Source organism: Microtus oregoni, unplaced genomic scaffold (genome assembly GCF_018167655.1).
Source record: "Microtus oregoni isolate MIOR12 unplaced genomic scaffold, Mior012 000037F_ref0000500, whole genome shotgun sequence".
In the NCBI taxonomy this organism is placed as follows: domain Eukaryota; kingdom Metazoa; phylum Chordata; class Mammalia; order Rodentia; family Cricetidae; genus Microtus; species Microtus oregoni.
In genome coordinates, this window is record NW_024543096.1 from 19,100,473 (window position 1) to 19,120,032 (window position 19,560).

At 41.0% G+C, this 19,560-nt stretch overlaps 1 protein-coding gene across 6 annotated transcripts in view; it reads right to left on the reverse strand.

Moving 5' to 3' along the window:
- The window catches only part of Cobll1 (cordon-bleu WH2 repeat protein like 1), a 141,617-nt gene that overhangs the window by 18,114 nt on the left and 103,943 nt on the right, over positions 1–19,560 (reverse strand). For 4 of the 6 annotated variants that reach the window (XM_041631522.1, XM_041631521.1, XM_041631526.1 and 1 more), the window contains 4 exons: positions 19,308–19,532; positions 2,876–3,029; positions 2,164–2,238; positions 899–1,018 (listed from right to left, as the gene is read on the reverse strand). In XM_041631522.1, coding sequence (XP_041487456.1) covers positions 899–1,018; positions 2,164–2,238; positions 2,876–3,029; positions 19,308–19,532 — 574 coding nt within the window. The remainder of the gene's footprint in view (positions 1–898; positions 1,019–2,163; positions 2,239–2,875; positions 3,030–19,307; positions 19,533–19,560) is intronic. The other 2 variants (XM_041631525.1, XM_041631523.1) reach the window with 1 other exon arrangement.

The following is a 19,560-nucleotide window of genomic DNA, read 5'->3' on the forward strand; positions in this document are numbered from 1 at the left end:
ACGGATGGATGAGTTCAAACTTAACTGTCCAGTTTACAGCTTAGAAATATTGGAGTAATTTCCCCTTTGGAGGCGATTACCACGATGGAATCTGTAACACTGAAGGTCTTGTGTGTATGTGAGCTTTAATTTTTCTTGAAAAAAAAAATACCCATGGCAATATTTGTTGATCATATAGGAAAAATGAGTGTGCACATTTCATTTTAAATTTACACCATTATAAATATCATTAAAGGGTATTTAATGATAGCAGAGTGGGAGATCCCTGCCCCCTTAGCATGCAGGCCTGGCAGGAATCTCCACCACCACCCCAAAAAACTTCTCATCAAACTCTTTGCCAAAGTCCGCAAACAACTCTACACTATCACAAGGAGCCTGTGACAGCGTACTATTTTTAAATGACTAAATTGAAATGATAAGGGGCTTTTTTTGAGTCATTATAAAGTGAGTACATTTACGAGGAGATCCAAATATTATGCAACTCTAATGCTGTTCTATCCTAAAACAAAATAATCCTACTTTTAAAAGAGAAAAGGCATCTGAGAATAACATGAGAAAAAAAATAAGTCATAAGTCACACAGCTCATATGGGAAGTTCAATAAAGAATACTTGGAAATCTTCTCTTATATGTTCATGGGAGATAATAAAGTCCAAGGAGCCCTTCCGAACAATGCAAGCCAGAGTGATCCTCAGAGCCACTGAGCAACTTCTTTTCTGCTATGCCTTACTTATTTAGATAGTGAAGGAAAACTGCGCATTTCAAACCTGCACAAAGGTGGAGACACTTACTTACTTACGAAAGGTTTTACAGAGTATAATAAGTAAACTGATCTCTACTCAATGGCACCTTCCTCTGCATATACCAAAGCCACAGCCAGTCAAGGCCTGAGCACCTACACGTCAAGGATGCTACAGCTGCCTCTGGAGTTCCAGGGCCCTCAGAGAGCGAGAGTTCATCCGCCGGCTTGGGCACAGTACACTGCTCCTGGCTTAGGAACCGGGGGCCAGGGGAGCCATCTGCCAAGGAAGGAGAGTCTGTGGAAATGGCACTTAGACAAGAGAGTTAAAAAACAAAGCAAGCAGACATCAGGACGCAGTGGGAAGTCAGTGCTGTTAGCTCACATTTACCCATGGAGTAGCTCTGAAAAGGGAAAGCAAGAAGCAGACATGGGACCAAGTTTGAGGAGCCTGCCCATCTTTCCGAAACATCAAAACCTTCCAATTCCACAATATATTTTATGTTGACAACAGCCTCTGATAAATTTCCTGTGTGGAATGAGATGGTCTTGTTGAGCCTGTTCTAAGGGAAAAAAAAGGCACTACTACTTATATAATAGCAATGTCTTAAATCATAAACAGGATTCTTCTGTGACTTAAAAATCTCAAATTCCTAAGCACCGAGTCAAGATTCAAGGTCAGCGACTCCTAAACTCATTCAACTTTGTGAATAAAAATGGGACAATCAAGGTACTCATATCTGGCAGCATCTCCATGCTAATGTACTTGAGGTATTCTTTTCTTCCTAAGGCAGGGTGGCCTGGTACTATGGATCCCCTGCTTCAGCCTCCCAAGTGCTACAATTCCAGATGCACATCACTACCCGCAGCTCCTAGTCCTTCCTACAAAAGCTACTAAGTAGTTACTATTGAACTATTAAAAACAGATCGAATTGGTTTTTTTTTATTTTTTTAACCTCATTTACTTGGGGAGAACCCATAGTGAGGGCTATGTTATAGAAAGTATTTGCATGGGAAAAAACAATTCATCATGAAAATAGGACAGCGTGAATGCTGAATTCATACCCGAAGCAGCTGTTGAAAGAGACTGTGTTGAACTTTAAGTCTCTGAAACAAACCAAAGAATCTCCCCACTGTCGTGTGACTCTACATAGAAGGAGCTGTCCACTAGATAGTGCATAAGGAAAACAGAGAGAGCACTCAGGGTCCAGCTCTAGAACTGGAACTTTCATCGCTGCCAGTTTCTTATCCTGGCGTCTAATCTCCAGGGGGAGGAAACAAAGAACTCATTTCATAGACCAAAAGGGGAAAAGAGGTCAAAGTATTCCAATGTTTCAGTATGAGGAGAATTCCGGTTAGACTCATTCCTCTTGTCAAGGCATTTCTTTCCTTCACAATGGCAGTGTGCAGCGACGAGAGTCATACCTGGGCTGGACAGCACCTCAGGAGAGTCTGCTTCTAAAGCGCTGTCGGGAGCAACTCCATCTTCTGGAAGCAGGGCTGAAAGATGCATAATGAGTCACACTCAGATGAGAAACGACTCCTGAGCAATTTCCTGCTTATCACTTAATCCAGGAAGGATGAACTTAAACCACGCAGCTGTGAAATGACTACATGCACCGCACCCTCCATCCCCACTCCTACGGAGTGAAACCCGGAATCACAGTATCTTCTGAATTAATCTGCACACTGTTCGCACACTCATTACGATAATGAAGTGGTATAATTTTGCCATTTTTCATTGCAGACTTTCCAGAAGCACTTAAGCAATAATAATAATCAGGCTATTTTAGAAGTGAGTGTGTGTGTGTGTGTGTGTGTGTGTGTGTGTGTGTGTGTGTGTGGAGAGAGAGAGAGAGAGAGAGGGAGGGAGAGAGGGAAAGGGAGAGAGGGGGAGAGAGGGAGAGAGGGGGAGAGCGCGCAAAGTGCACATCCTAAGTTCCAGTTCAGTTCCCAGGGACAGAAGCAGACAAATCTCTGAGTCTGAGGCCAGCCTGGACTGATTAGGGAGTTCTAGGCCACCACATATATATATATATATATATATTGAAAGTCTGTTCATAAAGGGGAAAAACAAAAAGCTATGTCTCACTGCTTTATGACTGTATTAGAACACAAAGCCAATGTAGTAGAATACCATTATCAGACGCAAGGCTGCTGTCATCGTTCTGCAGGGGTGTTTTCGAAGGTGGGGCGGGTGCTTTTCGCTTTGTTCTTTTCAGAGACAAAGTTCCTGACGAACTACTGAGCTGCAGGGACCCTGTCCTCACCATGACCCCGTCCGTGGAACTCTGTAGGAAACAAAATGGCCAAAGAATCCTATATTTAGCAATCAAGTACAAAACTTCAGGCATGGCCCTGACCTCTAGGGCAAACATGTCAAATACAAAACGCACCACAACGGCCTTCATCCACAAGTATTTGTGGAGCATCTGTCGTGTACAGATGGTAGACAAGGAGATGGACACATAAAGAAACAAAAACAAATGGCTCTTCTTTAAAAAAAATTAACCTAGCATGGGACTGACACAGAAACACTGTACAAGACTTCAAAGGGACATAATTAAAAGCAAATTTTGGAGGAAAATTCTGGAGAAATTATTAGATGCAAGGGACAGTGTGGAAGGGGCTGGGGAGGTGGGCCAAAGGGTAGCGCTGCTGCAGAAGCGTGAAGCATTGAGCCTGGATCGTTAGCATCAACTTAAAACCCACACATGGTGTCCCACATCTGTAACCCCAGTGTGTGGGGGGGGGAGGGGGCGAGGAGAGGAAACCAGTGAATCAAGTCTCACTGGGCAGCCAGTCAAATCAACTCATGAGCTCAGGATTCAGTGGGAGGCCCTGTATCAAAGAAATTAAGGTGAAGTGCACAAAAATAAGATACCTACCACTAAGCTCTCCACATACATGTATAAGGTAGTGTGCGCGTGCGTGTACACACAAAGGAGAAAGGAAGGGAAGGTAGTTGCATATTAAGGGCTGACTTAGGGTCCCAAGATGGGTTAATGGGTAAAGGCTCTCACTTCCAAGCCTGATGACTTGAATGAGAGACTCGTGGGATCTATATGGTGGAAGAAAAGACTGACTTTTGCAAGCTACCTCTGACCTCCACAAGTGCAACGTAGCACACATGCATTTGTGGGACAGGCATGCATGCACACATACACACACATAAATATAAAACAAAATTAAAGAGTTGATTCAGTATGAAGGCATACGTGGAAAAACGTAAGAAAAATCTATGTGCGACACTGAACTGGAAAGGAGAACGGAAAGGATGCCATGAGGGAAGGATGGGGGAGAAGAATCAACTAAAACACATTTATTCAAGAACGTCATAATTGTAGCTAATATATGTATTATATTTAAAAAATAAAATGCTGAAAACCACAAAAAATACCTGTATACATGCAAGCATGCATACATACACGAATATACATCCCCTTCACACATGGCCTCCTTTCCACTTCCACGCCACATGCCGATTTTTATGTGTTTCACGTATATCTTTCTACCAAAAAATCTAGATTTGAGCCAGCTCTTTACATTTTTTTTTACATTTATTTAGTGCATGTGTGCATGTGGGTATGTGTATGTACATGTGTATGTGCACACCTGTCATACCTAACAAAGTCATGTGTGCTACATTGTGGAGGCCAGAAGGCAGCTTGAAACATGATTCAATCTATTCAATCTACCTCTCTCTCTCTCTCTCTCTCTCTCTCTCTCTCATCTATCTAGATCTATCTATAGACAGACACACAGAAAAACAGGCATACATATACAGAGAGAGGCAAGCCCTCTGAGGTCACCTGCCCCACAGCAGGTGACTGTCAGTGGACACTAAGACAAGCATCACCCAGCAGGATGGCTGATGCCTCCAGGCAACTGCCTCACCTTCTTTGTTTCTGCCCCTTACAAGAAAACTGCTTCACAGACATGTATATATAGTTCAATCTCCTACTTTGTACTGGAATCCCTCCAACTAAAATTTTCCAAACTTTTGATCCATTATTACTTTTGCTCAAAAAAATGAACCCACCAAACCTGGCCATAAGTGACATGATAGTCATGTAACACACTCCTTGACTTGACCTGCGCAGCACTAAGGATAGATGAGCACTGCTATTCAAACTTCGCCTTCCCCGTGAGATGCCACTCCCTACTCTCCACAGCCCCACACCACGGCTACTCCATTTTGCTGTTCTTTACTGTTCATCTCCTGAAGAACACCTGTGGGACTCTCTCACACTATGTAATTCGTTTTAAGTGTCTATGTTCATTCTCCTGGCAACCCCACAGTTCTCTGGATTTTAAGCGTTCCTGACATAATCATGAACCCCAAACTCAGTGTCTGCTGCAGAAGATGTCACTGTTCCAACCCTATGAGATGTCTTTAGAACCTGATCCAGGGGCTAAATCTTCCAGCTCCACTAAAAGCTTTAAGGATACTCGATGCTGGCATGTCTCCACCTGAGCTCTTGACAACCACCACTCTTCCTTCATCCCCACAGCTGTTTCCCTCACAGTCTTCACAAGCCTTGGCAATGAGAAAGCTGTGCTTCCATCTTCCAACCGCCTCACCCACTCTCTCCACCCACACTGCCTCTGGTCTGTTGGGTCTTTCCTTAACATCCAGCACCCAGATGCCATCTATCGCTCTCTGACTGAGAACTGTCTAAATGGACTTCATTCTACGCCACTTCATATCAATAAAAGGACTTTCTTGATAAGATGCACATCACAGTGAGCTCCTTTACTCAAAATCCACTGATGGCTTTTTTGTTGGCCCAGAAAAAAATTCTAAGATCTCTCTAATAATCTCCTTCTCCACGATGGCTGACTCAGATCAGCCACACTGCCTTCTTGCTGTCCCGACCTCAGGGTGGCTCCCTTTACTGTTCTCTGGGTCCAGAACTCTCTTCTGATAACACAGGATCATATCCCTCATTCTCTGTTGGTTATTTCTCATGTGGCACCTCCTCAATGAAGCCAAAAGCTTACACCTGCTCCCCAGCTTGATGCCTGTGGACTAGCATTTAATAGTGTTCTCGCATACTACAGAGCTGGATTAATTGTTCAATGTCAATTTCCCCTCCATAAGACCAAAAGGGCAGAGACTTTCTTTTTTCTAATTATGCCCACTGCTGTATTACAACACCAATATCTGACTCATAGAAGTTTTATAATTATTATAAGTAAGAAGCCGAGGTGAACTTGAACTAAGAATACATGCATTATCTTGGGTCAATCAAATTAAAATAATTAAGTACATTAAAGGGTAATGAACAAATTCATAGAAAATTTTCAATCCTTGTACCTTGCTATTAATCAAGAAAAATTTAACAAATTTACTATTTCGGAATTTTAAAAGATTCTTCCAGATTAACCTCCCAAGACAAGGAAAGAAAATAGAAAGGCTTGATTTAGACCCTGGATCAGGTTCTAAAGACATCTCATAGGGTTGGAACAGTGACATCTGCAGCAGACACTCGGCCACACAAATCTCTCTACCCAGTCCTTTTATAAAGGGGATAGGACAGCAGCAGCGTATCCGCCACGCTGAGGTAGCCAATAGCTAAACAGCCACAGCGCTTGGGAAAATACCAACAGCCAAACCCAAGCCAGCCCCTACCAAACACTACTCCCCTCCTCTCTCCACGAGGCTTGAGACCTCTCCATAGCCTTGCAAGAAACGAGCTACGATGTGCACCCAAGTCCACCTTTGGATTCAGAGCCACTAACGTCAATTCTGACTAAGAATTGCAATCAGACCCCTTGGGAGGGCATGCAAGTGCATCCTGAACGGACTTATAAAATAATTCAAGGACCTCCTGTGACAAAGAGAAGGAAACGCGGGACCTGGTAGTGTTTAAACACCACTTTCAGTGGAATATGAAGTATAAAAAGCTTCTACTGATGCCTCTGTATTCTGAACCCTTTTATCTCATGTCCCGTGAAAAGACATGAAATTCTCCTGAGGTCAGTCAAGGGGAGGTTGGCAGGCAGTGTTCTCCATCCTGGCCAGGAGGCAGTGCCTGCTCAAGTCACCCGGTGTTCGAGGCACGACAAGGCTTGTGTTCTTTGAAGATGTAAAAAACTGAAAGATGGTTCAACCATTCAGTGCACGTGCTGATCTTGCAGAAATCTAAAGTCTGGTTCCCAGTACCGACACCGGGTAGCTCACTGCCACCTGTTACCTCAGCCACAGGGACTCAGAGGCCCACGCCAGGCCTCCATAGCTGAGCAACACTACTGGGACCATAACTGTGTACGAACGAGTACCTCCACATGTGTATTTTAAAGGGCTCTGGCTGTGGTGCTTGAAACTACTTCAAGAACTAAACTGTGGCATATGATAACTGGAAGGAAAAGCGAAGAACTGCAAAGAAAACAACGAACACAGGCAAATGATGAAAATTCACATGGAATGTGATTTTGACATACACGCCATATTATATAGAAAAAGGTACCCAATGCAGACATCATCAGCGAACGCTCAAATTCTAAAAAAAAAAAAAAAACCTGACATTTCACTTCTTAAAGTATTTACCCCAGAGCTGAAATAATCAGGTGTAATTTCTTGATGAATTCACTTCTTTTGGCAGAGCCCTAGTGGTACGCCGTTCCCACCGCAGTCCAGGTTCATCAGTGAGAATACGGTAGATGATCCAATAACTCTGAGACGAGGGAGCAAGAGACACTGTGGTTTGCCTTCCGGTCCCAGGCTCCTGGAGCTTTGACCGATTGCTTCCATGATTGTATAATAAAGTCTCTCACCTCTAGGCTGCATCCCCTCCCTATCAATGTCTCTGAGAAGGTCTCTTTCATCACCTGATAAATGCAGTCATGACATGACTGTTCTCAGGGAAGAGTATGTGGTTACAGCCAGAACTCTTAAATGTGAGAAAGAGAAGTATAATAAAGCAGATGACAGGAATAAAAAAGGGAGGAATTTTTCTACACAGGCTCGAAAATTTATACAACCCTATCTGTAACTCGAAGAGAATACGCAAAGATTTATTTATCAGGCTGGAGGTCGCAAAAGCAAGCTAGTATTTTTACACACGATATTTACATTTCTAGGGATAAGGAATTTAAAACACCATCAAAATGAGATAGACTGCAGTTTTATAAATGGTTTAAATTTTTTCAGTACTATTTATGAAGCCAGTTGACAGGGAAAACACAGACATCCTAGGAAATGTTTTATGGCCTTATCCTGTGAAAGTCTCATCATTAGCCGGCAGAGAAGATAGAAACACAAATTCCTAAAGATACAACACGGATAAAAAGTGGTAAAAAAGAGGACACTAGGGAAGAATGTGATTGTTACTAAGCCACAAAGGCTAGACCTAAGGCCTATCATAACTTTAGTCTATGTGCAAAGGCTAGACCTAAGGCCTATCATAACTTTAGTCTATGTGCAAAGGCTAGACCTAAGGCCTATCATAACTTTAGTCTATGTGCAAAGGCTAGACCTAAGGCCTATCATAACTATAGTCTATGTGCAAAGGCTAGACCTAAAGGCCTATCATAACTTTAGTCTATGTGCAAAGGCTAGACCTAAAGGCCTATCATAACTTTAGTCTATGTGCAAAGGCTAGACCTAAGGCCTATCATAACTTTAGTCTATGTGCAAAGGCTAGACCTAAAGGCCTATCATAACTATAGTCTATGTGCAAAGGCTAGACCTAAAGGCCTATCATAGCCACCCACAGTCTACATGGTAAGTGTGAGGAAAACTTACTAACTTTAGTGACAAAATATGCCAATGTGAGAATTGGTGCAAATGGCCCAAAGGCAGAAATTCTGAACAAATAAGAATTGTGACTTTAGATGATCAGCAATAAGATGACAGGAATACATATTTCAGTGACAGATGAATGAGATTAGTGTTAGCCTTTGAGAAAGTAGATTATATATTTTATTGTCTTATAAGACAGAGAGACAAAATGGTGACGAAGAGTTTTTTCAGCAAAGAACTACAGTCGGTAAAGACAGAGTCAAAGACAGACAAAGCCATAGAGTTAAATCTGGAGATCTTTTATGTTGACTAAGAATTACTTTTTCAAACACATGGTGAAAACTCAAGAACCCCAAAGAGAAGAGAAGTCTTTATTCTACTGAATATATCCTTTGGTGAAGGTTTTCATGGGAAGGGGCGTGCAAATAAGAAGACTTCGGTATTTCTTGACTAGCTTGTCCAGCCAAGAAAACTGTTATATATTTATGTCGAATATGTGACACACAAGACTGGAGAAGCTCCAAAGCCAAGAATATTAAACATTACAAAGCAGACTTGCAGAACTACTGCAATAGATTAAGAAACACACATTATGAGCTTCACTGGAGACCAGTCAATTTACTCAGAATTATTAACGTGTCTAACTGAAGAGAGGCGTACAGAGTGTTCTCTCAGTCTGTAAGATGATACACTCTAATACTTTCTAACAAAGGGGATCTGGAGCAGGAAACATGCCGTTTATTGGCTTAAAAACTTCAGCCCTCTCAAGTATAGAACTTAACCACATTAACCATGAAAACTATGTCAAAAGGAAACAGGTTTACTCAAATGGCATCATGCATGTATAATAAGAGTACATGCTACATAGACATTAGCTGGCATTACTATATGTGTCTATTTTTAGGCTGTGAATGTTACTTTGTAAATAAGAAAACAACAGCTACTGAGATGAGGCAGAGAATTATGGATATAAAATGGGGCATTTAAAATCATCTAGATTTGGTGAGAGGGAAGTGAAATCTGTTTTAGAATCAACTCTAAAACCCAACAGTGCTCGTGTTCTGCACCCATGTTAAGCTTAATGCTTATACCAGGCTTATTGCCTGAAAATCTTAACTCTTAAGTCACCTTCATTCCACGAAAGACTTTATTTAGTAAAAGTTAAGGTTTAACACTAGTTTGTGAAATCTTAGCAATGAGTAGATAAATGTGTACTATAGGATATACACTTGAACAATTTCATAGGTATGTTTAATTTGAATTAACTGTTTACAACTCTTCAGTTTTGACAGTAAAATTTATTTCCTTCAGTCAAATTATGATTGGACTTTTAAAAGAAGGTCCAAGTTATTGTTAAGTCTAAAGGGTTTTCAAACTGAGAAAACAAGTTTCTAACTCCCTATGAGAACCTGCCCTGGATAATCACAAGCTACTCAATTCTCTGTCCTGGTTACAGCCACTGATAAGGCCGGGAGCTATTGGAGAGTCCTGCACCTGAAAACAGCAACACACAAACTTTATGACCTGTGAAAAGGGAAATGAGAACATGCAGGTGAAAGAAAGCGGTAAGGCCAGATGGAAAATCATGGCAGACAGTCCACTTGGAACCACATCTGGATGGGAATTTACTCACTCAAATGGAATGAGAGCTAACAGAAGACAGAATTAAGCAGAGTACCCCAGCTTCACTGAGGACTAGTGTTAGAGACACTCTTAGTTTACACATTAATCGTGGGTACATCGTAACATGGGGTAGTGAAGTATATCCTGCATGAATCAGAAAGAATGCTGGAAAAATGTCTTTAAAGGTCAGAAACAGAGCAGCCCAACTCCAATGATGCTAAATGTTCTATTAAGAAATCTCGGATTATATTTGCTTCCAAGAATATTTTCGTGTTTGGGGAGTGGTGGGTTTAGGGGGGACTTAAACAATTTGAAATGATCTTTAGTCTTAAAATGCATTTCCTTTCTATAGGACAGATTCATATTATGCTTGGCTAACCTACTGAACAGCATAAAAATGTATTAAGTATCGTATGATTGACATTAGGCTTATCCAAATATACCATGGCGTTAACTCTTGGTGGAAGATCCCTAAAATAATTTTACAACTTAAGACACACAAATTGAGTTTAAATATCATTAATTTGAAGATCATTATTATGCCATATTAAGTGGCATTTAGAAACCTGAGGTACTGAATCTGCGAAGTAGGTAAGCTCTGTAAACAAGTTTTTCTCCTATGACAATGAAATCAGTATTTTATGTCCAATATAAACAATGTCTAAATGGAGGTGAAATAAAGAAAAGTTGCTGTAAAGTCTAACAAACACGGCCCATCCCTTTGAGGTTTTGCTACTTATTTTCTCATGTGTAATTTTTACACCTGCATAAACACAATTGGCCTTACGTTGGATGGAAATTAAATGTCACTTGTTGTCAATGAAGCAGTTTAAAAATATAATGCTATTCCTGGTGAACTATGGAAACCTTCTTTCAAAGACTTAACCTCTGCTCTCCACTCCTTTCTTCTCTGAGCAAAGGCAGCGCCTAGAACTTCGTGCGCTCTATTTCCATATTCTCTAAGTCCATATCCAGAGTTCTCGCTAAAAGCTCGGGAGGTCTTACCTCATCAGGATCAACTCAGATTATGCTATCGAAGTGAAGGAGTAGAGAAACAGAAGGGACACATCCTGGACCAGCCAGCTGTGCTGAGCAGGGGGCAACAAGAGGCGTTAGGTATGGGGCCTGCAGTTCTTCAACCCACACCGAGTGAGCAGTCACCTACTCTGCCAATTTTAACACCACTCCTACCAATCTTCTAAAATGAGTCTATGGTAGAAGCCAATATGATAAGAGCTAGATCAACCAGCAGGTGTTCCAAGTGGCAACACCACCAGCAGTCTGTGGCTTTTGTGTCTGATTAAAGTTAACGTCCCCCAAGGAATTGCAAGAGGCTGATTTCGTCATGAGATTTGTATCAAATGTATCTAGTATAAAATTCATTATTGGTTAATAATGACATTCGATTCCTCTAGTCAATAAGTTGAGTAAGTGAACACACCTTTCTCACACTTTAAACCCTCTATTTCTTTGTAGTAATATGGGGTGCTTCTAGAGTGGACTCCTGTGTTATAGGGACCACAGAGAGCGAGATACTAGGCATTAAGCCTTCTACGTTACTACTGTTCCTTGGGTCTCAGAGTTCCCATAGGAGTAGGCACTGGGTCCTGGTCACAGCTGATCACAGATCACTTTCATCAGGTGAAAGCCCGACTTACAACATGTCGCAACACGAGAACTCGGAGATTCTGGGAAATTTAGTTACAAAATCTTATCCCTTAGAGGAGAAAACTCAAAGGAGAAGTTCAGTGGAGATGAAAAAATAGATGGAAATAAAATGACAGGGAAAAGAACCAGACAGGACAAGTTAAGACTAAGATGATACAGGACACGTCGGGGTTTAGTAGCCTCCCATTTACATCTGCACTGGCCCTTTTCTGTGCAAAGAAAAATATTACAAATTCCAAGGCCTATGCTATGCCCTCAACAGACTTCACATTCCTCCTCTTGAAACAAAGCAGTGTTTTCAGTCCTGTCTCTCCTCATTCATGAAATATATTTATGTACTCAAGACTGATTAGTGACAATCCTCGGCTTTAACATTTTTAAGCCAAGAGATGAGAGTTGAGCTCAGCTGCTCAAAGATGAACAAGAAGAAAGTAGAGCCTCAGATTCAAAGTAAAGGAGAAGAAATGTGGTTATCACGGGTCCCTGGAATTACAACAAACTGGGCAGACATGTTTTTAGGGACATGTAAGAAGACAACAAACCAATGACAGATTAACTGAGCTCAAAACCTATGCCAGAGGGAAGCACCAACCAAAGTTGTAAACTGGGGGGCATTTCAATTCAGCCCAGAAAAGAAACCAAAGCCGTCAAGCGAGCTTTATCCATGTGCCCTCCCTACAGACTTATGGCTATGTTTCATCTGTGGTTTCTCTTGATGCATGCTGCTTACCAGAGGAGGTAAAGTCTACTCATGCACCACAACAGGAGAGTAGCTAAGCCAACCTCGAATTTCTGACTTCGGTGCTCTGCTGAGGCCTTAGTGCAAAGTTTAAGGCAAGTTTAGTTGTTTTCTCACTGACAAACAAGAAAGAGAACAGTGTGCTCTGTCTACAACTCACTGATAGACAAGGAAAAAAAGGTGTACTCCGTCTACTAATGGTCAATCTTTTGCTCTTTGAGCGTTATTTTTCTTTAAAGTTGAAAACTTTATAATTAACAGATCCCTTTGCTTATCGGTTTGAAGCAGGACTGAAAGTACAGACAGGGGCTGTGTCGATTATTTGAGTTCTGTTCTTAGAACTTTGCCTAAAATACTTAAAATAAACCCATAAGCAGGCATGGTAGATTTACTTTTAGTGGCTAATTAGTTAATAAATCTTAGGAAACTTACAACGAAATAATGTACATTATACCTGCCAAAGATGAAGTATTATAGTGTGATAGTGCATTTTTCAGATGAATTAACCCACTCTTAGTTCTGGAAGTGTAGCCAGATGTACTCTGTATATCAAGCTGCAAATGCCATGGTAACCACTGTTGCTAGGCAACTGAAGAACTATGTGTGGGGTCCACTTTCTGAACAATAAATACAAGAGGAGAGTGGAGGGGAAAATAAAGTGTACATGATAACCCGAACAAAAAAAAAGCAGAAAGAAGAATATTTCTTAATGAGTACAAATTTATAAACTAAATCTATTATAACAGGGGAATGCGTTAATTATTCTCCATAAAATAACTAGAATTAAAATTCACCGAGAAAAATAAAAACAGATGTTTACTTCCTTCATCAGGACAGCATCTGCTTTTAAACCACACTATGTAGGAAAGAGATAAAACTGGGTAAAAGAGGAATGTGAAGCACTCCTAAAATATGCCAGCTATTTAAAAACTAATACTCTGGGTATTAAATTTCACTTGCATAATACTAGATGGCAAGAAGTCTCAGTTTCTCAATATTTCAATGTTTTCTGTGGTAGCATGTAAACAGAGACTGACTGCAATGGCCGGTAGACACTGTGCCTTTCGGTGCCATGGCCGGTAGACACTGTGCCTTTCTGTGCCATGGCCGGTAGACACTGTGCCTTTCTGTGCCATGGCCGGTAGACACTGTGCCTTTCTGTGCCATGGCCGGTAGACACTGTGCCTTTCTGTGCCATGGCCGGTAGACACTGTGCCTTTTCTGTGCCATGGCCGGTAGACACTGTGCCTTTCTGTGCCATGGCCGGTAGATACTGTGCCTTTCTGTGCCATGGCCGGTAGACACTGTGCCTTTCTGTGCCATGGCCGGTAGATACTGTGCCATGGCCGGTAGACACTGTGCCTTTCTGTGCCATGGCCGGAAGACACTGTGCCTTTCTGTGCCATGGCCGGTAGATACTGTGCCTTTTCTGTGCCTGCAGCCACAACCCTGTCCCAAAGGAGGTCAAATAACGTGGTAGCGGCAGGGGAAAGCTATTGAGGGCTGTATGCCTAGGGTTCTAAGCAGTAGAGTTTCAGCAAAGTGAAAACTTCTCCAAAGGTTTTGTGAATTCTGAGGTCAAGACTTCCAACCATTTCTTTTCAACCCCTTCTACTTCCACTTGAAACATAAATAAGCCAAAGAGGCCTAAGAGACAAGGCGATCCATTTTCAACTAACACCACACAGGGTACAGGAATCAGATTCCTAAACATAGCTTTAATTCCAAAATTCTGTATTAGTTTCAATTTAAGTCAATACCATTGTGTTTGATAACCCCACTATATATGGCTACGCACATGACACATAGGAATACAGTGTTACTGTTTATACATACACTAACAAAGGCTGAATACCATATACCTTATATCACAAATGGGATTTCCAATCACTAGGGAAAAAGCCTGCTTAACAAAACATTCAGATGGTTCCAGGAAAAACTGCTAGGAAATTTCCAACTGAAAATTCATTTTGAAATGAACATTTTCATAGAATGTAATATATTCATTCACCTTTACAGAGAAAATTACATGGGGCTGAAAATCATGCCTAAGGGTACAGAAAAATTTATGAACACAAAATACAACATTATAGCCCTGACTTAAATGGAGCTTCAGTCAAACTTAAGTCTTTAGATGGAACGTGCGATGCGGAAAGCCCACAAAGGTCAGGAAAGGGTGTTTGTTAACTTGGATCTTTAATGATCACTTTTGGGAAGAGCACAAGCAACTGTCAAAATGATACTGAAAGCCAACAGCCAGTTATGTGAATAATTTCAGCATATATATATTAGATATTTCCAGAATCATAAATTATATAAATTATAATTCCAGAATAACACACATTTATAAAGTATATAATTCTAGGATCACATATATAAAAAATATTATATAATTCCAGAATCACACACACACACATATATATATATATATTTAGTAATATAATTCCAGAGTCACTACCCAAGTGCCACAGTTTTCCAATGTTGAGAAATGTCCTGTAAGAATGAGGCAAATTATTAACTATGGAAAGCCAAAAGGAGAAGAAACGTGGTTAATACTTTTTTCAAAAACAGAAACATTTAGAATAAGCACTGACTAACAAAGGTAACCACTAGACCAGTGACTACTTAAAAGGGAACCAAAATGAACCAAAGGTTAAAATGAAAACATCCATTATAAATATTTTTCATGTATTACTAATATTTATCTTTCTAGTTTACTTTCCTGTCGCTTTACCAAACAAAATAAGAAATTTATAACATGATATAATCATTTCAACATTTCCTTTTTTTTTTTAAGATGCTTTGGGGGTCAAAATGGAAAAATTAGAACGTTGTACTTGTTAAACAGCGCACCCTTGTGGTTTATACTGCATCACAAGCAATAGAAGCTTTGGCCATATATATTTTTTTCTTTCTGTTATGTTTTCATGTCATTGTTATTACTTTCAGTGACTAAACACATAACATTTATTAAAGTTTCAACTAAATTGTTCAAGTATACGTATAATTTTATTGTATTTTGTATTTTTTACTTAAAATTTAAAACAAAATAGCAACGAAATAAGTAACATTCACTCATAGACATGTTCTGCTGAACTTCACAAGTATTTGAATATAAACAAGATTAACTCAAGAGTTAATTATGACTTATATAAGTATCCTATCTATAGGCCCACACACAAATTAAACCACACAGGACAAATTCAGAGAAGGCAATGATTATTCTTAGAGCGTTCTTCATTAGGAATCAACTCTGTGGAGAAGTGGGACTACAGAGGACACAGGTGGCATCATTCCATTCTGAAAGGATGAGAAGGGAGACTTTACATGAGTAAATGTAAATGTCCTGTTTGGAGTTCAGAGGGTCCTGAAATTGATAAGGAATAGAGGTTTAAAAGGAAAATTGTGATCAGTCAATAGATGAACTTGAGACCCAATAAATGATCATCGATATAGTTTGTGACCTGGGAAGTGGTAGATAAGAAACACAAATGCGCCAGCCAGCCACAGAGGGCAATGTGAAGACAAGGCAAGCAGGTTCGATGCTGACCCTCGACCCTGGATTGCTGTGGCAATGACCTGAACAGAGGGAATGGAGACACTATGAGAATAAATGAAAGCCTGGTCTCTAATAGACGTGAAAACTGTAAGACAGACACACACCGAGATGATTCTGAACTTCTGAATACAGGGTAAAAACGGGGTTGCATGTCGGATGTGCTGATTTCTATACAACGAGTCGGTAAGTATCCATGTGTTCAAATCTAACAGCAAGAAGATGAAGATCAGAATTACAAAACTGGCATAGTAGTTTCCAAGGGATGCTATAAAAAATCTCACACGGCTTAAAACAGGTTCTGAAGGCCAGAAGTCTTAAATCAGAGAAAGGGGAGAGACCTGCTCCCTGCCCTTGCCTACAGCAGTCTCTGGTGGCTTCCAGTGTTCCTATGTGGCAGAACCCCCAGGCTCTCCTGGGTCTGCACATGGCCTTTTTTCTCTTCTGTCTCCATGCTGTGAGAGTCATCTTAAAAGGATCTTAGCCTTTGCACTCTGGCCCAACTTAAAACAAGATGGCGGTAGCTCCCAACTGAAATCCACATGCATGCCCTCTATTCTACATCATGTTTACAAGCACTAGGGCTTAATAAAGAGAGGCAGAGGGTCAAATGAAGACAAGCAAAATGGAAGCAGGATTCCAGAGAAGTAGGATTCTTCTTCCCAGAAGGCACCATGAGGAGAAATGACAGGAAAGCACATGGCTTGGTTCTGAAACAAGAACAATGGGGCGTGGGGAGGAACCACAGGCCTGCAAAATACTCACACCAGCGGCCATTTAGTGGAATTGAAACTTTAGAATCTGCACCTGGTTAAATCAGGACCTCAATACAACTCTTAGAGGAGCATTATTCAAACCACTATTGTTGAAATCCACTCATGAATTTAACAACAACAACAAAATAAATAACCTTTCTTAAAGAGTAGAGTAAGTAAACTTAAGATCAATGATTCGGGTATGACCAGAAATGGGTAATGGATAAAGACAAGAATAGTATTTTTTAAAAAAAGAAAAGAAAAGAAGAAGAAGAAGAAGAAGAAGAAGAAGAAGAAGACGACGACGACGACGACGACGACGACCAAGATGAAGAAAAAGCTAAAAATGAAGGGTGATTAGTCGCATAAAATCCAGCCATGAGTCTAAGTCGTAAGTGCTGGGATGCGCAAGAAGGCATGAGTTCTTGTGTGTACATGAGTAGACACACACACAGGCAAACACAGCCCCGGCTTAATCATTAAGGATTTTGGTAATGAATAAACAAAAATGGTTCCTCAGCTCCTTTGGGGAAAAACAAATAAGTCTGGTTCCTGTTGAACAATACATCAAAGAACTGCCCAGATGTTCCAGATCAAAAGACAAAATAAATGGAAAATTGCAAAAAGATGTGTAATTTGCCAAAGGCAATATACAAGAAAAATTTACTTAACACAGGGCACCAGGTGGTCACAGAGCAGAGGGTGAGAATCAAAGGAACCAGCTTTCTTTCCATGAGGTCGCTGGTGGCATGGCTCAGACATGCAAGAGGCAGACGCTAGGTAGACGATCCAGACTCCTTGGAAATGGAAGCACACAGAAAGCTCCTAGGAAGGCCTAAATGAAGATGGCTGGAACAGACATGACTTCTGTACAAAGGGAAGGCTAGCTTGAAAAGTTACACGAGCATATAAGAGTTTAGTTTTAAGGCAATTAATCTTTGAAAGGTTCTTAGTTCCTATAAATAAGTATAAAGGGGCTACAACACAAAAGGGAGTCTTTAGGACCAGCCTTGTCCTTTCTTCCTTGCCCAGCTGTAGTTTGGTTCTTGCTCAAGCCCAAGCATGCTCTATCCTTGACATTCTGGAAACCGAATGGAGTCTTTCACCCAACTATTGTGCTCCCAAACGCATTTGGGATGAAACACAGAACGCTCCTTTTCTGTGAACCACCATCCAAATACAGAATGAATACCTTGCAAGTTTCGTCAGCAAGTGACTCTCTTGGGGCTGGGAGTAATCATCCCATTGTTTTTGTAAGATGATATTTTTATGCCACAGTACTAACTTAGATAAGAAAATACTAAGTTTTTAAAAGAGTTCATTTCTCTAAGTTGCTAACCATCCAACAGGGGGAATAAAATCCCTCAACTTCAATACTGGAGCACCTCTTAGTGTCTAAGTAACTCAAAATACATTTTGTTGTTCACGTCATTTAAATGGCTCTACCTGACTATAAATAATAGCATAGATGGTGTTATGGCCCATCATATTTACCTAAATCTCATTTATGCTCCACTGAATAAAGCAAGGGAGGTGTGGATATTTTTAAGTAAATCGATCTCATAAAAAGATATATTCAGGGAAACTTTAGCATTAAATATTTTTATTTTAAACTGAGGTAGTCTGGCGAGGTGGCTTAGATGGTAACGGGACAGGCGCCTTCCATCAAGCTTGATGACTCAGGTTCAATCCCTGAACTGACATGCTGGAAGGACAGAACACACTCACATTGTTCTCTACCCTCTACATGCCGCACACAACACACACCTGTACTACAATAAGTAAGTTTTTGTAAACAGAGATAAAGGCTTATATGTACATCATCCCCTCTGGATAGACAATGTAAGTAAAATGGCAGCATATTCTATCAAAAGGCTTGTTTTTTTTTTTTTTTTTTTTTTTTTTTTTTGTTTTTCGAGACAGGGTTTCTCTGTGGTTTTGGAGCCTGTCCTGGAACTAGCTCTTGTAGACCAGGCTGGTCTCGAACTCACAGAGATCCGCCTGCCTCTGCCTCCCGAGTGCTGGGATTAAAGGCGTGCGCCACCACCGCCCGGCAAAAAAGAAAATTGCATTGATAGATCAAGTAGACACTAGGATTTCCCCTGGAGAATCTCTGAAGATACCAAAGGCTAGAAACCCAAGAATGGAACATACAGAGCTGTGTGGTCGTTTAAAAGGTATGTACTGAAGATATACATCTCATTCCTAAAACATGCAACCAGTGTAGAGGAGAACGGAATAAAGCAAGATGAAATTCACAGATCACGCAACAGCTTGAGGAAGGAAGCTTCTTAAAAGGGACATTTATTCAAACTACGGCCCAAGCATCCATGACCTTTTTCTATCAATCTTGTCGGTAATGATTCCACTACTGTTTCTCTCTCAGTAGTCTGTGTGGAGGACAAGTTAGACAGAGAAAAACAGATACCTCCGTGCATCAATCTGAGAAAGAAAACAAACAAATAAACAAACCCAGCACACCTTGTCAGCGTCGTCCACGCTTGTGGATCTCACCACACACGAAGCTCGCCTCTCCTGGCCTTGCACAACGCCCTGCGACGTGGGCATGGGGGGCAGCGGGGCACGCCTTTTCTTGGGCGCGTCCGAGGGTAGTGTGTTGGAAATGTAGGGTTTGGAAATGGTGTTGGACCTTGTAAAAGATGGACGGTGCTTGCTCACGAGCGGGGTCGCAGGTGCGCTGGCAGTCTAAAGGAGAATCAGAAGGCAATGGCTG